General features: G+C 36.6%; 1 protein-coding gene across 3 annotated transcripts in view; it reads left to right on the top strand.

Moving 5' to 3' along the window:
* Positions 1-16,507, top strand: part of SLC35A1 (solute carrier family 35 member A1) — a 47,778-nt gene extending 31,271 nt beyond the window's left edge. For all 3 annotated transcript variants that reach the window (XM_017862517.1, XM_017862516.1, XM_017862518.1), the window contains 6 exons: positions 4,710-4,869; positions 5,358-5,510; positions 10,568-10,634; positions 12,609-12,785; positions 13,236-13,370; positions 15,571-16,507. In XM_017862517.1, the coding sequence (XP_017718006.1) occupies positions 4,710-4,869; positions 5,358-5,510; positions 10,568-10,634; positions 12,609-12,785; positions 13,236-13,370; positions 15,571-15,698 (820 nt within the window). In that variant the 3' untranslated portion in view covers positions 15,699-16,507. The remainder of the gene's footprint in view (positions 1-4,709; positions 4,870-5,357; positions 5,511-10,567; positions 10,635-12,608; positions 12,786-13,235; positions 13,371-15,570) is intronic.
* Positions 16,508-16,987: the final 480 nt, after the last annotated feature.

Below are 16,987 nucleotides of genomic sequence, written 5' to 3'. Positions count from 1 at the left end.
ATTTCTCTTTCTGGTTTACATTTTCAGTACCCTTTTGGACCCATGCTATAATGGGTTCAGGGTGTTGGGGAGGAAATAAAAATCATGTCCCTCATATGAAGTGTATTTTTGTCCTCAAGTTGACTTCATTGTTGGTTTTTTAACGTAGCCCCTCAAAGTCTTTTAAGTGAGTTAATTATACTTAACTTTGTAGATAAGAAATTTATAAACAAAATTTAACTTTCTTAAGCTCATGAGTAACTTCTGCTGTGTTCCATTTTGTACAGTGCGTCGGTAACCTAGCCAAGGATTTTATGCCTCTTGTTAGATCAGTAGCTGGAAGAATGAGGCCTATTTTTGACCAAACATAGGTCAGAAATAATTGGTTTCAGTCGGTTGATAGGAAATTTAGGGGGAGAGGCAGCAGCAGAATCTCTGCAGTCAACATGGAGCTTCAGAATTTCTTCAGGTAACCAAAGGTTGCACAGAGTCTTATTACAATGATAAAAATAAAAAGAATTGTTCAAATAGAAAACTTAACAAGGAAGACTATATCTAAAAGAAATTTAATATATGCTTTTGATTATATATGCTCTTTCTCCTAGCTAGCAATGTCATTTATATAATTAATAAATTTGTTTTTAACAGAGGTGCTCATTAAGGTGCTTGTGATTTGATTTCTAAGAAAATAAGTTCAGGGCCAGGCGCGGTGGCTTATGCCTATAATCCAGCACTTTGGGAGGCCGAGGTGGGTGGATCACTTGGTCAGGAGTTCAAAACCAGCCTGGCCAACATGATGAAAAACCCCATCTCTACTAAAAATACAAAAAATTAGCCAGGCATGGTGGTGTGCATCTGTACTGCCAGTTACTCGGGAGGCTGAGGCCGGAGAATTGCTTGAACCCAGGAGGTGGAGGTTACAGTGAGCCAAGATCACACTACTGCACTCTAGCCTGGGTGACACAGCGAGACTCCATCTCAAAAAAACAAAAAACAAAAAATCCCAAAAACAGAAAATATAAGTTCAGGACAAAAGAAGAAAAGTAACCTTTTACAGTATATTACAGTATATTTATGAGTGATCATTTGTTTCTGTCTCATAGTAAAACAAAAAGACAGATGATTACTAGTGTTTCCTAGCAGATACATTGCTCTTGTTACTTTTATATAACTTCAGTGAGTAAAGCTAAATATAAGATTAAGGGATAACTTCAGTGAGTAAAGCTAAATATAAGATTAAGGGCTGTATTCTTAATAAATACATTAACTTAAGCAGGATTTAACCTGATAATACTGAAATTATTTACCCTCTTCTTTAAAACTTTCTGTGTGGTAAGATTCCCACATATTCTTTCCAATACCTCCTAAATCTCCTCTGTCTACTTTCTGATACTTTCCTGTTATTCTTTTACTCGTTCCTTTAGCATCCTCTGCTTTTTTTTGTAACTTATTTCAAAATATGTAACATTGCTATAATCTTTTGGTACTACAGTGATAATTGTACTTTCCAGCACTTAACATTCTGGTATACCTTGGTTTCTTTAATGTCTACATTAGAGAAGGAACCAGAAAAATATACCTTGGCCATCCTGGCAGTGAAAAAATAGCTCCTAAGCATCCAACAAAAAGGATATGGCCAAAAGAGATAGATGTGAAGGTTAATCCTGACACACTGTACTTTACTTTTTGCTCCACTGAAGGAAAGGAGTACCGAGATTGGCTGCTAATTTGTTTCCTAAGCCCTTCTTTTTATGTGAAAGCTGAAAAGGGAGAAGCGATAAGAAAGAAAAGTGAGGGGAGAAAAGGACCACAGCAGCCTTTATTGGTGCAGGTATGGTAATTATTTGGAGTAGCAGTTGGATCCTTAAGTAGCCCATATTCTGACAGGACAAAGAGACCAACCCTGTTCCTTGGAGAGCTAAAACACTATTTGTTACCAGTGAAGGCTTCTAATGTCTTCTTTTTTTTTAAAGAGATGGTATCTTACTCTTTCACCCAGGCTGGAATGCAGTGGTGGCATCATAGTTCACTGTAGCTTCAAACTCCTGGGCTCAAGTGATGCTCCCACCTCAGTCTCAAGCGTAGCTGGGATGATAGGCCACCACTCCTGGCTATTTATTTATTTATTTATGAGAAGGGGTTTTCCTCTGTTGCTTGGACTGGTCTCCAACTCCTGGCCTCAAGTGATCCTGTTGCCTCAGCCTCCTGAATAACTGGGATACAAGTGTGAGCCACCACACCCACCAAGGCTATAATATCTTTAACAGGTGGAGGTAAAGTGGCATTGCCCATAGCTGGGGATTAGGGAAAGGATAAATAGCCATTATATTGTAGCTTTTGAATGTTTAGCGTGAAGAATCTTACACCAGGAGATAAATGAGTATGGGAGGAGGTGGAGTGTGAAGTGTGGGCACAAGCAGCCACCTCTCAGCAGTTCCTTTTGGGTATCACCTTGAAGACACATCATCAGCGTATGAGTCAGCATTTTAGAAGGGCACTAAAACTTGCACTTCACACGGTCTGTAAAATTTGTATCTATGCTATCATGATACTAGAGATAATTATAATATTCAGTTATCTTCTCTGATACATCACCTTATTAAGGTGATTATTTTACATTTTAATCTCTAATTTTTCATCAATTTTATAATTGAGGAGAAAACATGTTGACAATTATTCTTTATACTCTATTTAAGATGTTGGCCAGGTGCGGTGGCTCATGACTATAATTCTAGCACTTTGGGAGGCCGAGGTGGGAGGATCACTTAAGGTCAGGAGTTTGAGACCAGCCTGGCCAACATGGCGAAACCCTGTCTCTACCAAAAATACAAAAATTAGCCAGACATAGTTGACTGTGCATGTAGTCCCAGCTACTCGGGAGGCTGAGGCAGGAGAATCCATGAACTTGGGAGATGGAGGTTGCAGTGAGCCAAGATCACACCATTGCACTCCAGGCTGGGTGACAGAGACAGACTGTGTCTCAAAAAAAACAAAGCAAAACAACAAAGATGTAAGGAAAGTATATGGGGCATCTTAGAATTGCATTAAGCAGTTTAAAAAAAAAGCCAAACATTAAAGAGCCAATCTTCAGACTCCTGGAAAACTCTCCTGTATAGATTTTTTGGTGGACAATCTGTGGTATTTTTGGTATTCTTTTGCTTTTCGAATAGAGTTTGTAGTCCACCACCAGGCTGTGTGCGTTGCTTTTCAGCATATAGATTTAACACTGTGGTGTGGGTGTTGGATTTGGTAACACAAAAAGATCTGTAACTAAGAAGGATGTCTTTTGTTTCTGTGGCTTAGGTCAAAGTTCCTGTCTTATTAATTAAGCATTTTCTTGGAGTTAAATGTTCTACAGCAAATAAATAGGCACAGGTTAGTCAATTTAATATAATGAACTTTTGCTTTCTCTCAGAACTTAGGTAATTATATTTGCAGCATTTAAAAATGAAAAAATTCAACTCACAACTGTTGATTCTAATACTCTAACCAAAAATACAGAATCTCCTTGTGATTATCAAACTTTGAGTTGGAATAGAGCTCTTTCACCAGCAAAGTATTATGGTTTTCTTAAGGATATCGTGAGCTGCAGTTAGGACCATTATTATAAAGCACTTTTTTGGGGTATTGGTGCTTATTATAAAACATTGTTTTATTTTTATTTTCAGGAAATCAGTGAGCTGATTTATAATACAGGAAATATAGGCCAGATTAGCCACATCCTCCTGAAATAGTAATAGCAAAAATAATAGTTAAGAGCATGCATAATCAATATGCAGTCAAATAGTAAACTTTATGTACATTAGAGATATAGTTTACTTTTGTTGGAGTTAGTAAATTTTTCAGATCTGCTACAGAATTATACAGACATTAAGTATGATGAGAATATTCTTACATAAGGATTGTGTACTATATTTCATAAGTACTAAATTAATTTATAAATAATACTGACCTGACTCACTCTATTCCTGACCCACTTAACGAACTATCAAAGCCTCTTTATTTGCAATTAAATCTATTGTAATTAAAAAAAAAAACAAACTTTAAAAATAGGCCAGGTGCAGTGGCTCACGCCTGTAATCCCAGCACTTTGGGAGGCCGAAGTGGGCAGATCACTTGAGGTTTGGAGTTTGAAACCCTGTCCCTACTAAAAATACAAAAAATTTAGCTTGGCATGGTGGTGGATGCCTGTGATCCCAGGTACTCAGGAGGCTGAGGCAGGAGAATCACTTGAACCCAGGAGGCGGGGGTTGCAGTGAGCTGAGATAGCGCCACTGCACTCCAGCCTGGGCGACAGAGTGAGACTGTCTCAAAAATAAATAAGTAAAATAAAATGGATATGCAAACTGATCAGTTAAGAAATCAGAGTGAACTTGATGAAATACAGTTAAAGTAGCAGGGGTAATATCGCAATATTTTTATAGGTAATATCAGCAATTTTGTTTTCCTAATCTCATTATTTAATATACTAAAATCTCTCAGAGCTTTGACCAGAGATTGATAGTGGTAAATCTAGTTGTTGTCATATTTGCCCAAACAGAACTATAATTTTTTAAAGAGGATACATTATTGGTATGTTTCTTTTAATCTAAAACTAGTTAGAAATTATTAGTTTACTAAATTACAGCAAACATAGTATGCCTGTCCTGTGTTTGAAGAAGTCTTACTAAAAGAATGCTTTTTAATTTTCTTCCTCACCATCCTCTCATCTCCCCCTTTTGTTTTCAAAGAGAAACTGGTAGTCTGGGTAGATTCAAAGCATCTTTAAGAGAAAATGTCTTGGGGAGCCCCAAGGAACTGTTGAAGTTAAGTGTGCCATCATTAGTGTATGCTGTTCAGAACAACATGGCTTTCCTAGCTCTTAGCAATCTGGATGCAGCAGTGTACCAGGTAAGTGGAGTTAATGATAATGAAAAGCACAGAATCTTTGATGGTAAAAAGAGTTTTTATTAACTATCATATTGTCAAGTTTTTTTTTTTTTTTTTGAGATGGAGTCTCGCTCTGTTGCCCAGGCTGGAGTGCAGTGACGTGATCTCAGCTCACTGCAATCTCTGCTGCCCAGGTTCAAGCAATTCTCCTGCCTCAGCCTCCTGAGTAGCTGGGATTATAGACATGTGCCACCACACCCAGTTAATTTTTTTTGTTTTTAGTAGAGATGAAGTTTTACTATGTTGGCCAGGATGGTCTTGATCTCCTGACCTCGTGATCCACCACCCACCTCGGCCTCCAAAAGTGCTGGGATTTCAGGTGTGAGCCACCGTGCCCAGCCATTATTAAATATTTTTTATTGATAATTGTGTCAATGATATCAGAAATAAGACAATTGTATCAGAGACTAACATTAACTGAATTTATTAATTCATTCTTTTGTTTTTAGGTGACCTACCAGTTAAAGATTCCGTGTACTGCTTTATGCACTGTTTTAATGTTAAACCGGACACTCAGCAAATTACAGTGGGTTTCAGTTTTTATGCTGTGTGCTGGAGTCACGCTTGTACAGTGGAAACCAGCCCAAGCTACAAAAGTTGTGGTAAGAAACAAAATGCACACCATAACTTCCCATAAATAGAAAACTTCCTTAAGTCTTATACCCTTCAGTTACATTGATGCATGCAGCATGACTACATTTCTTTGATTTAAAGTAACTTTTGCCTTATAGATAGGCCTTTTTTCTTTAGCATATTATTAGGGATACTACTACTTATTGGTTGTTTCTCAGAGGAGAATATGCATAAAAAATGTTAGACATGGAAGCTACCTTAGAAATAATGTATCCCACCCCCTCCATTTTATGGATGACAGTCCAAAGAGGTGAAGGAACTTGTCCTAAATTAGTTAATAGCTAACTTGTGACCACAACTGTGCCAGTTTCCATACTGTATATGTTTAGAACTTCTAGACCTCTTTCAAACATCTCAGAAACACTGGGCAAGGTTTTCCTGCATCTAGTTTTCATCTTCTCCCTCAACTCTCAGTCTCTGGCACATCTCCTTACTGTCAGTGATAGGGATGACAAGGGGAGGAGTGTTCTTACTGATAGTTGATAATTATCTCTAGTTTTTAAGAGTTAATGTGAAGGTACATAACTGATTTTTAAACAGTTAATGTTAAGATACATACATGATTTTTTTTCTTATATTTTATGCCTCAATCAGTTATTTCCCCAAAGAGAAACAGGAAATGGGATGCCAGTGAATAGTTTGTAAAGGTCAGGCGTTTCCTACAGTTGAATATTTACTGTGTTTAACTTTTAGCAAACGGACTATGGTTCTCTTAGGAATGGAAGGCGGCTGGGATGTACAGTGCTTGTGAACAGTATCATATCCCCACCCTCCAGGTCTCCTCCTTCCCCAATTAAAACCCTACTGTTTCTTTCTATAATATGGTTTCTAGACAGAGACTTCCTGATCCCTGCCTTCTGCCCCTACGCTTTTCCTTATATTTCTCTCCTAGATGCATTCATGTATAATTATTCCTCAATATATCCTAAAACTTCTCTGTCTCCCGATGTTGTCTAAGTAGTATGAGGCACAACTTGGTAATTACCCCTTTGTTCTGAATACTGGAGACTTGTTATACAGTCATGCGTCACTTAACAAAGAATATAAGTTCAGCGTTCTGAGAGATGCATCATTAGGTGATTTCATTGTTATGCAGACATCATGGAGTATACTTACACAAATCTAGATGGTATAGATTACTTACTACACATCTAGGCTGTACAGTATAGCCTGTTGTTCCTAGGCTACAAACTTCTGTAGCATGTTACTGTGCTGAATACTGTAGCCAGTTGTAACAGTGGTAAGTTTAGTGTACCTAAACATAGAAAAGGTACAAATACAGTTTTATCTTACAGGACCAGTTTTATATGTGGTTCATCATGGATTGAAATGTCATTATGTGGTACATGACTGTTAATTTCTAGGGGGCAGGCAATCTATTTTACAATTGATCATAAACCACTATATGTAAATGTGTCACCCAAATAGTTTGTCTCAAATGTATCTTGTATCCATCTCACCCCACTGTTTCCTCAATATGTCTGCACTGCTATGCACTCCTCCAATACTGGTTAAGTGGGTTCCAAGTGTCAGGACTGGAATAGACTCTCGTTGACACTAGAACTCAAACTCTGGCTCATTCTAAACCAGAATGCAGGTTGTGTTTGTATTTATTAAGCTTATCTTGTTAGCCTTGGGTCATTGCTCAGCCCCTTGGGTTCTTTCCAGTTCTTATCCATTATTTGCTTCTCCTTTGGGTATTATGCTTTCCAGAGTCAAAAAAGATATGCCTTCTAGGTCTTTAATGAAAACTTTAGATAGAACAGGACCAGAGCTCTGTGGCTGTACCTTTAGAATTGTCTCTAACTTGATCTTTTTCTTGCTTACTGAACATTTATCATCTCTCATAGTTTTTATGGGTCAGGAATTTGAGGGTGCCTTAGCTTGCTGGTTCTGGCTTCAGGTTGCAGTCAAGATATTGGCTAGGGCTGCAGTCAGCTGAAGGCTTGACTACGGCTGGAGGATCTGTTTCTAACGTGGCTTATCTTAATGCCTGGCAAGTTGGTATTGGTGGATGGTCTAGCTTGATTTTGTTCCATTAACTAGCATTTTTCTGTATGAGCATTCATGCACTTATGGATTGTATCTTTATCCTTACATTTCTGTGTTGTCTATAAAAATACTATGCGGCTGCGCGCAGTGGCTCACGCCTGTAATCTCAGCACCTTGGGAGGCTGAGGCGCGCAGATCACGAAGTCAGGAGTTCGAGACCAGCCTGGCCAACATGGTGAAACCCCGTCTCTACTGAAAATACAAAAAACTAGCTGGGCATGGTGGCGGGCGCCTGTAATCCTAGCTACTCAGGAGGCTAAGGCAGGAGAATTGCTTGAACCTGGGAGGCAGAGGTTGCACTGAGCCGAGATTGCACCACTGCACACCAGTTTGAGTGACAGTGCGAGACTCTGTCTCAAAAAAAAAAAAATAATAATAATAATATGCAGTCTGTCAGATTTCTTGCCAAACATTATCCCTATGGAATTCCCCTCATCACTTAACATTAGGAGTCATTTCAGTAAGGAAATCTGGTATGTTTCACACTTAGTGAAGTCACGCTACTTTCCACTGATGACCGTTAAACTTTTTAAGTACAAGTCATCTCTAAATCTGTTCTAACATTTTGTTGGTAATCAGTGTAATAATAACAGCTGTAATCATTTATATGGCACTAAATACTAGCATTATCTAAATGCTTTATATATACCAACTCACCTACTTTTCTTGATAGTCTTTTAAATTTATTTAGCTAGGTAGTCTAGGCAGGGAGAACTGCTTGAGCCCAGGAGTTCAAGATCAGCCTGGGTAACATAGTGAGACCATGTCTCCACAAAAAAATTTAAAACTTAGCTAGATGTGGTGATGCATGCCTGTAGTCCCAGCTACTTAGGAAGCTAAGGTGGAAGGATCACTTGAGCCGAGGAGGTTGAGGCTGCAGTGAACCATGATTGTACCACAAGATCCTGTCTCAAAAAAAGCTTTATTTAATGCCTTACAGTATTTTTGCAAGCCTCAACTTATTCTGAGTTTTCGATTTCTTGATACTATTCTTAAATTCCTGGTTAGAGTCCTCTTGGTGATCTATACCTGAGTTTTGTTCTTGTAAAATCAATTCAGTGAAGATGCCCTTATTTAAACATGTTGATTTCCTTATGTATTCTTTTTTTTACTCTTCACCAGAACCTCCTTCTTCAGTAACTCTTAATCTTTCTTGAATCATCTTCTCACGAGCCATGGAATTCTAACTTAAAGTTTTACATTTTTGAATTTTGATTTATTCAGGACTGGAGCACATGTCTCTTAACTGTGCTGTGTTTGGCTCACGCTCAGATCACATGGTTGCTTTCTTCCAAAGTTTCCATCACATCTACTTCATCACCCAGTAGTTTCTTGTCAGAATCAAGTCCAGATAAGCCGTTTCCATCACTATTTTTCCTAACCGTAGAGAGATTAAACTGGCAGGAAAGTCAAGAATTGTTGGGATAGGTGATATCTCAGTATGATTTTATTCTATCTATGTCAGTCCTGAAATTTGTATTAGGAAGGTATCCTTGTTAATAATGTGTAGTCTATAGCAGTAGTTCTCAAACTTTTGTGTACATCAGAATCAACTGGAAGGTTGGTTAAAACAGATTGCTGGGCCCATTCCCATAGTTTATGGTTCAGTAGGTCTGGGGTAGAGCCTGACAGTTTTTATTTCTAACAAACCCCCAGGTGGTACCACTGCTGCTGATCCAGGGTCCATACTTTGAGAACCACTGGTCTACAGTATCTTCTGTTTCTCCTTTTATCTTCATGCAAACATTTTAGACCAAGCTTGCTCTCTCAGGTACCATAAAGTGGTACTTTTCTTATATCAGGCTTATTTATTTTGAACAAGGTATATACTTGTCATATTACAGTCATGAATCTCAACCCTCTAATTTCAGTGATACTATTGAGATAGTATTTATCTTTCAGGAAAGACTGATGAAAGATCCTGACAGTTTAGAAAAGAGAAAATAAAGTGAAACAGAGGGTTAGGACCCATATACTTGGATCTGTTAGCACTAGTCTCACACTATTTTGGTTATATATACTTGTCAATTTTGCCTACATAAGACATTAAGAACCAGAGCTGTGTATTATAATCTTCTTTATTCATTTAGTATGTATCTTCATCCATTTTCTGCTGCTATAACAGAATACACAGAGTGGGTAGTTCATAAAGAACAGAAGTTTATTTGGCCCATGGTTCTGGAGGCTGGGAAGTCCAGAACACAGTGCTGGCATCTGGTGAGGGTCATTTCTATGGCAGAAGGCAGAAGCGATCCCACGTGACAAAGAGGGAAGTGGGCTGAACTCATCCTTTTTATCAGAAACCTGCTCCCTCGATAACTAACTCATTCCTTCAGTAATGGCATCAATCCCTTCTTGAGGACAGAGCCTTCATGACCTTATCATCTCTTAAATGCCCACCTCTTAATACTGTTACAATGGCAATTAAATCTCAACACGCATTTTGAAGTGGACATTCAAACCATAGCTATGTGTATAGACAATGTTTATCTGGTACACAGAAGGTATACTAAAAATTCAATAAATTGGGGAGTCTTAAGAAGCAGCACTTTATCCTGTAGGTGATGAGGAATAAATAAGTTAAATTGTTATCATTTTCAGGATTGATGGTATAAGCTTTTAAGTTAGAGTGATAGTAGAAATTAAAATTAAGTAGCATGCTGACTTGGCCTGTTCAAAAGTTCATGCTAGAGTGCTTATTGATATTAGGAAACAGTGGGCACACAATATATTAAGCATATACTATGTCTATGATTTGAGGAACACATTTTTCACTTAAGCCAAGTGCCCTGGTTAATTTCTGGAATGGTCTTTTTGTTTGTTTAGTTGTCCTATTCTGTAGAATAGCTGTGTCTGATGTGGAATATACTTTTAGTAAGACTGTAACACAGGTGTTTGTATTTATTTGTTTGGACTCTTGGATGAACTCTTGTTTATTAGTCACTAAAAATAACTTTAAAAATTAATATTGCAGGTGGAACAAAATCCATTATTAGGGTTTGGTGCTATAGCTATTGCTGTATTGTGCTCAGGATTTGCAGGTAAATCATGAAAGCATCGTTTTATTCTTTTGTCATATTTTTCAAAAACATCAAACTTTAGACACCAGTCTAGTTTATCTTACTTTCTCAGTTTTATTCCCATTAAACTTTATCTTCTTGCTTATATTTAGTTTTATGTCAGCTGTTTTTTCAGTAAATGTATAGCATCGTTCAACTAAGTTCAGACTTAATCCCTATTCATACTTGCAGTTAACTACTTCTGTTATCTATCCTTGACCATCTCAGTCTGGCCCAAAACCCAAAAGTAAATGAAAAAAGACCTCTGAAAATGGAGAACATTAGCCTTCAGAAAGCCCTTTCCTTTTTTCTGGAACTGCCACTATCGTCAAGTCAGATCCTGCTGCTTTAGGTTGTTAATATTGCCACCTAAATATCTTTTTTTCCCTGTAACCTCAAGTTCTTTCTCTGCTTTAACAGGTTAGGAGCTATGGAGTAGGATGATGAGGTGGGTCAAGAGTACCTTAGAAAGCATAAAACATAAAACTAACAACCAAACAGGGAGGAAAGACAACACAAAATCACTAACATCAAAAATCCATGGAAGTCTGGAGTTGTACGTGTAGGGACAAGCACTCCTGCAATGCATCAAGATAAGAAAGTATGAATATTAAGTGTAACATAAAAAAAGTTTTTAGAAATAGTTCCAGCAGAGATGATAGTTTTTAATATATTCTGCTTAAAGCTTTTCGTGGAATTTATTAGTTATGGCTATATATCTTTATTATATATCTTTATTTGTACCTATTTCAAGTCAGGACTCTATTTTTGATTAGGAAAGCAGGCTGAATACAGAAGTAAAATACTGCTTGTAAAAAAGATGTTGTATAGGAGGGGAAAATATAGATTCAGGAATATACTTAATGATAGCATTGTGTTCTAGAAACCAACAAATTGGGAACAAAAATTGAGTTACCTAAAAAATATACTATTTGATTTTTTGCAATATCTTGAATAAATGATTATGTTCAACATTTTATTAACTCACTATCTTAATACACAATTGAGGAAACAGGGTGGTTTAATATCTCTCTGTGTTTGGGGTAACTGGGCACTGGATAAATGTTTTTCCCAGAAGGTAAAATCAAAGGTGAAAATAAGAATAGCTATTTTATGTTCCCATTCCAACACAGACTCATCAAAATAATCTTGTTTTCGTTAGACTTTTAGTTGATAAATACTTCATTGGCAATTCCTAAGTCTCTAACGTGATGTTTATAACTAAAATATTTAATGGCTTTGTAAAATATGCATTCATTTTAAGTATAAATCCCGAGAGACAGGGGACTTTTGTGGGGGAGGGGTATCATGTACTCCTTTGAAGTATCTGAAAAAATCTATGGACCTTCAACTCCAGAAAAATGCACATATACACAAAATTTATTATCCAGTTGGGGAGTTCATGATCCTTCTGACCTTGTGTATGAACTTGGCTTGTGGAACCCTGCTTTAAAGGAAAATGGCTTCACACAGCAAATTCTACTTACATTTTGGTTGTTACTCTGAAAAGATTCCTAGTGGTGATTATAGACTATATTGCAGAATTAGGAGTATTCATTAGTAGGCAGATATTACAGGGGTGTGTTTATAATTCACTCTTAATAGTGTAGTTTTTCAGCTGACCAAAGCAAATAATTTACTGGCATTAAGTAGTACAGAGAGCTTTTGTGGTCTATCTTACTGCTATAATAAAGGCAGAAACTGTCTTAGCCCTCTGTTAAATGTAGCTTATAAACTTTCCACTGTTATTCTATATACTTTGTAAAAACATAAATTTATAATGTACAGTATGCCATGTGTCACAACCTACATAATAAGTGCACATTTAATTAAAGTATGTTTTGTTCCCCAAATCATATACTTTATATATCTCTAGGATATTGTTCTAAAGGAAAGACATTTTAAATTAATTTATAGTAACCTTTAATATTTGCATGTCTAATTTTCTTCTTTCAGGTGTATATTTTGAAAAAGTTTTAAAGAGTTCAGATACTTCTCTTTGGGTGAGAAACATTCAAATGTACCTATCAGGGATTATTGTGACATTAGTTGGCGTCTACTTGTCAGATGGAGCTGAAATTAAAGAAAAAGGATTTTTCTATGGTTACACATATTATGTCTGGTTTGTCATCTGTAAGTATCCAGGAATTAAAGGTTCTTAGTAGATCTTTTATTTTCTTTTTTAAGTTAGATGTCCATTTTAAGCTGTTATAACATTTTGAAATTAATCCTTTGATACTGTAAATACCAGTTTGAATATATTTTCATTTTACTGACTGAGTTTTGATTGTGAAGGCAAAATTGCTTTGGGATAGCAATGCCCCAAAGTATCTAATGTATTAGCAAAAAATGTGTAAAATTTAGTGCACCACATAGCCCTCTGGGCATTGTTTTGGAAAAACAGTATTATATAGGAACTACCACTCAATTTTAGCACAAACTCTCAGATGACTCCTAAGGAAAACAGTGTTTTCCTTTTCCTAGGTAAATTAGTATGGCATCTCTGGGGATGAAAATTGCCTCACCATTATGTAATGTTTCACTTATTTGAGTGATAAGATTTTCTTTCTTTCTGTATACAAGTTCTTGCAAGTGTTGGTGGCCTCTACACTTCTGTTGTGGTTAAGTACACAGACAACATCATGAAAGGCTTTTCTGCAGCGGCGGCCATTGTCCTTTCCACCATTGCTTCAGTAATGCTGTTTGGATTACAGATAAGTATGTCTTAGTTTGTGTTGAGTTTTAACATGGAAAAGCCTCTCATTTCCTTGATTCATGTATTCCTTTATTTAAAAGTGGCAGTTGGCCATACTGTTTACAGAAATTCCTAGTTTTGTTACTACAGTTTATTCTACCTGTACCGCTGTTCACAGTTGTATGGGATGTGGCTAAGCAGTACTTTGGTTGTTTAAGTGGTCTTAGAGCTTAAGACGAGGGGTACTGGTTCTATGTGAAAGTGAAGGGACTTTTTTTGCAGTCAAGGCCTCCCTGTATTTTATAGGTATTATATAGGACAACTTGAGTGACTGAATGTGAGAAGGTACTCAAGGAAATACATATAAAGACTTTAGGAAATTATTTGCAGCAGTCAGTTTAAACTAGATTGGCTCATTATTTAGAAGAATGTAGAAAACACCTTTTATTCCTCCCTCAGCTTGTACTTTCCAACTGGTTTGGATTCGGGTATGAGATGGTTTTGAAAACAAAATCAAAATCTAGATTTTGTCTTTTATATCTTTGTTTCATTCAATATGTAATTAATATAAAACTCACTAATATAGCTGGCATTCCAGTACCACTGCTTTGCTAGTCCTAATATAACACACCCAGCATTAATTTGGCTTCTAAATTATTTAAGCAATGATACTGACTTAACATTTCAGGGTGCTTTTATAGAGTAATAATTTTCTTTACTGATCAATTATTATAACAAACGAATATATGAAGAATAGCTATTAAATATATCAAGTAAAAGAGACCTGGCTTATATTTACATTTCATTTTTAAGTTGACTCCTGTCTATAAATGGAAATAGGGAAAAGCCAGTGTTTTAGAAATTTTAGAAAACCATGTATAGTGTGTGGCAAATCTTGCCTGTACCATTTCTTAACTGTGCAACCTTGGGGAAGTTATGTACCCTGGGTGACACTTTCTTCATCTGTAAAATGGGAATAATATCACCTATTGCCTAGAGTTGTTTTCAGGTGAAGTGCTTTAGAGTAGTGCCTGGCACTACTTACCAACCACTTACCATTTCAGTCATCAGGTACTTATAAGGTTTCCCTTAGATATTTTTCTACCCGATTTGGGTAAACTTTTAGTTGTAATTCTGATCTATCTTTATGTTCAACAAAATCCTTATAGCATTGCTCATAAGAAGTACATAGGAACAGTATAAAATGCTTTTGCTTAATGTTCTTACTGATGGTCAACTAGCATGTCTTAGCAATCTTTCAGTTAACTGTTTAGATGTAAGTTTTTGTCCTACCTTCCCCTCTTTTGAAGGCACAGCTGGTTTTTTTTTCAGTTAGGAGTGAACTAAAATAAAGCGTGATGTCATAGAAATGTATTTGTCAAGTCAGGACAAGTTATATTTTGGTTTCTTGTATCCTGATTTTTAAGATTAAGATGAAAAAAGGGGCCGGGCATAGTGGCTCATGTCTGTAATCCCAGCACTTTGAGAGGCCAAGGCGGGCGATCACCTGAGGTTGAGAGTTCGATACCACCCTGATCCATATGGAGAAACCCTGTCTCTACCAAAAATACAAAATTGGCTGGGCATGGTGGAGCATGCTCCTCCCAGCAACTTGGGAGACTGAGGCAGGAGAATCGTCTGGACCCGGGAGGCAGAGGTTGCGGTGAGCCGAGATTGCACCTTTGCACTTCAGCCTGGGCAACAAGAGCGAAACTCTGTCTCAAAAAAAAAAAGATGAAAAAAGGGTTAAGACTAGTAGTAAATTATCGCCTCATCTCCTATTAAGAAATTATGATTTTGTTGATTTGTTTAAATGGTCACCTAACTGAATTTTGCTCAACTATCTTTTACTCTAAACTTTCACAGGTTCGCCAATTCTACCACATTTTCTTTTGTACTTATATATATATTTATACTTACATTTTTAAAAAATTATATATTTTATAGGGAAATTAGTATGTTCTTTGTCAGAGTGGTGTCAGTTAGGCATACCCATGTTCTAAAAAGTCTAATCAGTGATCAACATTGCCTTGATTTTACCCGCCCTGCCACCCCCCTCCTTTTTTTTTGCTGTAATAGAAGACCTTTCTAAACCTTGCCATCATATAAATATGATCTGATAGCATAAACCCACAATTAAGAGTTTTCAAAATTTTAAACTGATCATTAGGCAGTTTTAAAGACACACATACAGATAAAGCTGTTTTTTTTTTTCCTTTTCAGCACTCACCTTTGCCCTGGGTACTCTTCTTGTATGTGTTTCCATATATCTCTATGGATTACCCAGACAAGACACTACATCCATCCATCAAGGAGAAACAGCTTCAAAGGAGAGAGTTATTGGTGTGTGATTTTAGCCTCATGTGAGACTCCTGTTAAGACTAAACCATTTGCATTAAACTAGAGCCTTAAGTCAATTCCAGAAGGTAGCATAAACAAATAAAAAATTAACTATATGGCATAAGAATTAAGATCAGTGCTGTATGTGGAAACAACAACAAACAAAGCTATCGGAGTGAACTGCTAATACAGAAACTTAATGTGGACCTGTTTGGGGTCAAACTATTGTTTTAGAATGAAGGAATTTTATTATTGTGTATATATATAATTTGTACATAAGAAGTATGGAGATGATACGGTGTTAAAAAAAAAATCATGGTGAGGCTACAATACTCAAGTAACAAGGTTTGGGACAATGTCTAAGGGTTAAAGTGCCAAAGCCATTTCTGTACTAACTGTTCTCTTGTTCAGGTACCAGGGGAGAAGGATGACCCCCTCCTTATTCTCCAATTCATGTACAGTATTTTGTCCTAGCAGCAGTAAAGACCTAGTCCTTTTCTTACAAGAGGCAGAAACAAGACAGACTAGTTCATCAACAAACTGAATGTGTAACTTCTCAAAATGAATCTATTTCATAACTCAGATGATTTCTCAGTGGTGATTGAGTACCCCTTTAGTGCTATATTTGTGCCATTCATTATCTGGTTCATATTTCTTTGCTGTTAGATGATGTACTTTTCTTCAAAAAAATTTCTAATGTCACTTTTGTACTTTTTTAAATAAAGTATGTTTAACTGTTGGACTCTCAATAATTTGTGAAATTTCAGTGTTTTCTGTAATGTTAATGGGGAAATTCAGCAATAAACTTTATTTATATGAATTCTGAATTCTGTTTAATCACTTTTTTATATTATACATGTGACCATTAAAATAATGCACTGTTATTTTCTATATGTAGAATTGTATTGGTTAGGGTTCGCTGGCTGCAAATCAACTCTGGGCAAGCCTTAAGCAAAAAAGAATTTTTAAGAAGGTCCACAATCAGGGCTACAAGCGTCTAGGTTCTAAGAATTAATGAAAAGTCTTTTTAGCTTTTGTAAAGATTTGGCTCTACCCATTACTGTTCCTGTATGGTTTCACTCAAGATTCAAATACTCAGGAAGACACTACTGATCTTGGAAGGGGAAAGTTTCTTCAAGTAGAGAGGGATATTGGATGTGTAAAACATGTCTCTACATTTTTATCCCTTGGCTGGTTTATGCTAAGAAAAATTTGACAGTTGAAAATTATCTGGAAGTTATTTCACTTAAATTGGAACTGCAAGGCTGAATCTTTTCTAGGACTAAGAAGGTAAGTCATA

This window comes from Rhinopithecus bieti, unplaced genomic scaffold, assembly GCF_001698545.2.
Source record: "Rhinopithecus bieti isolate Rb0 unplaced genomic scaffold, ASM169854v2 scaffold_64799, whole genome shotgun sequence".
Taxonomy (NCBI): domain Eukaryota; kingdom Metazoa; phylum Chordata; class Mammalia; order Primates; family Cercopithecidae; genus Rhinopithecus; species Rhinopithecus bieti.
The sequence above is the reverse complement of the archived record's forward strand: the minus strand, read 5'-3'. Positions and strand labels throughout refer to the sequence as shown.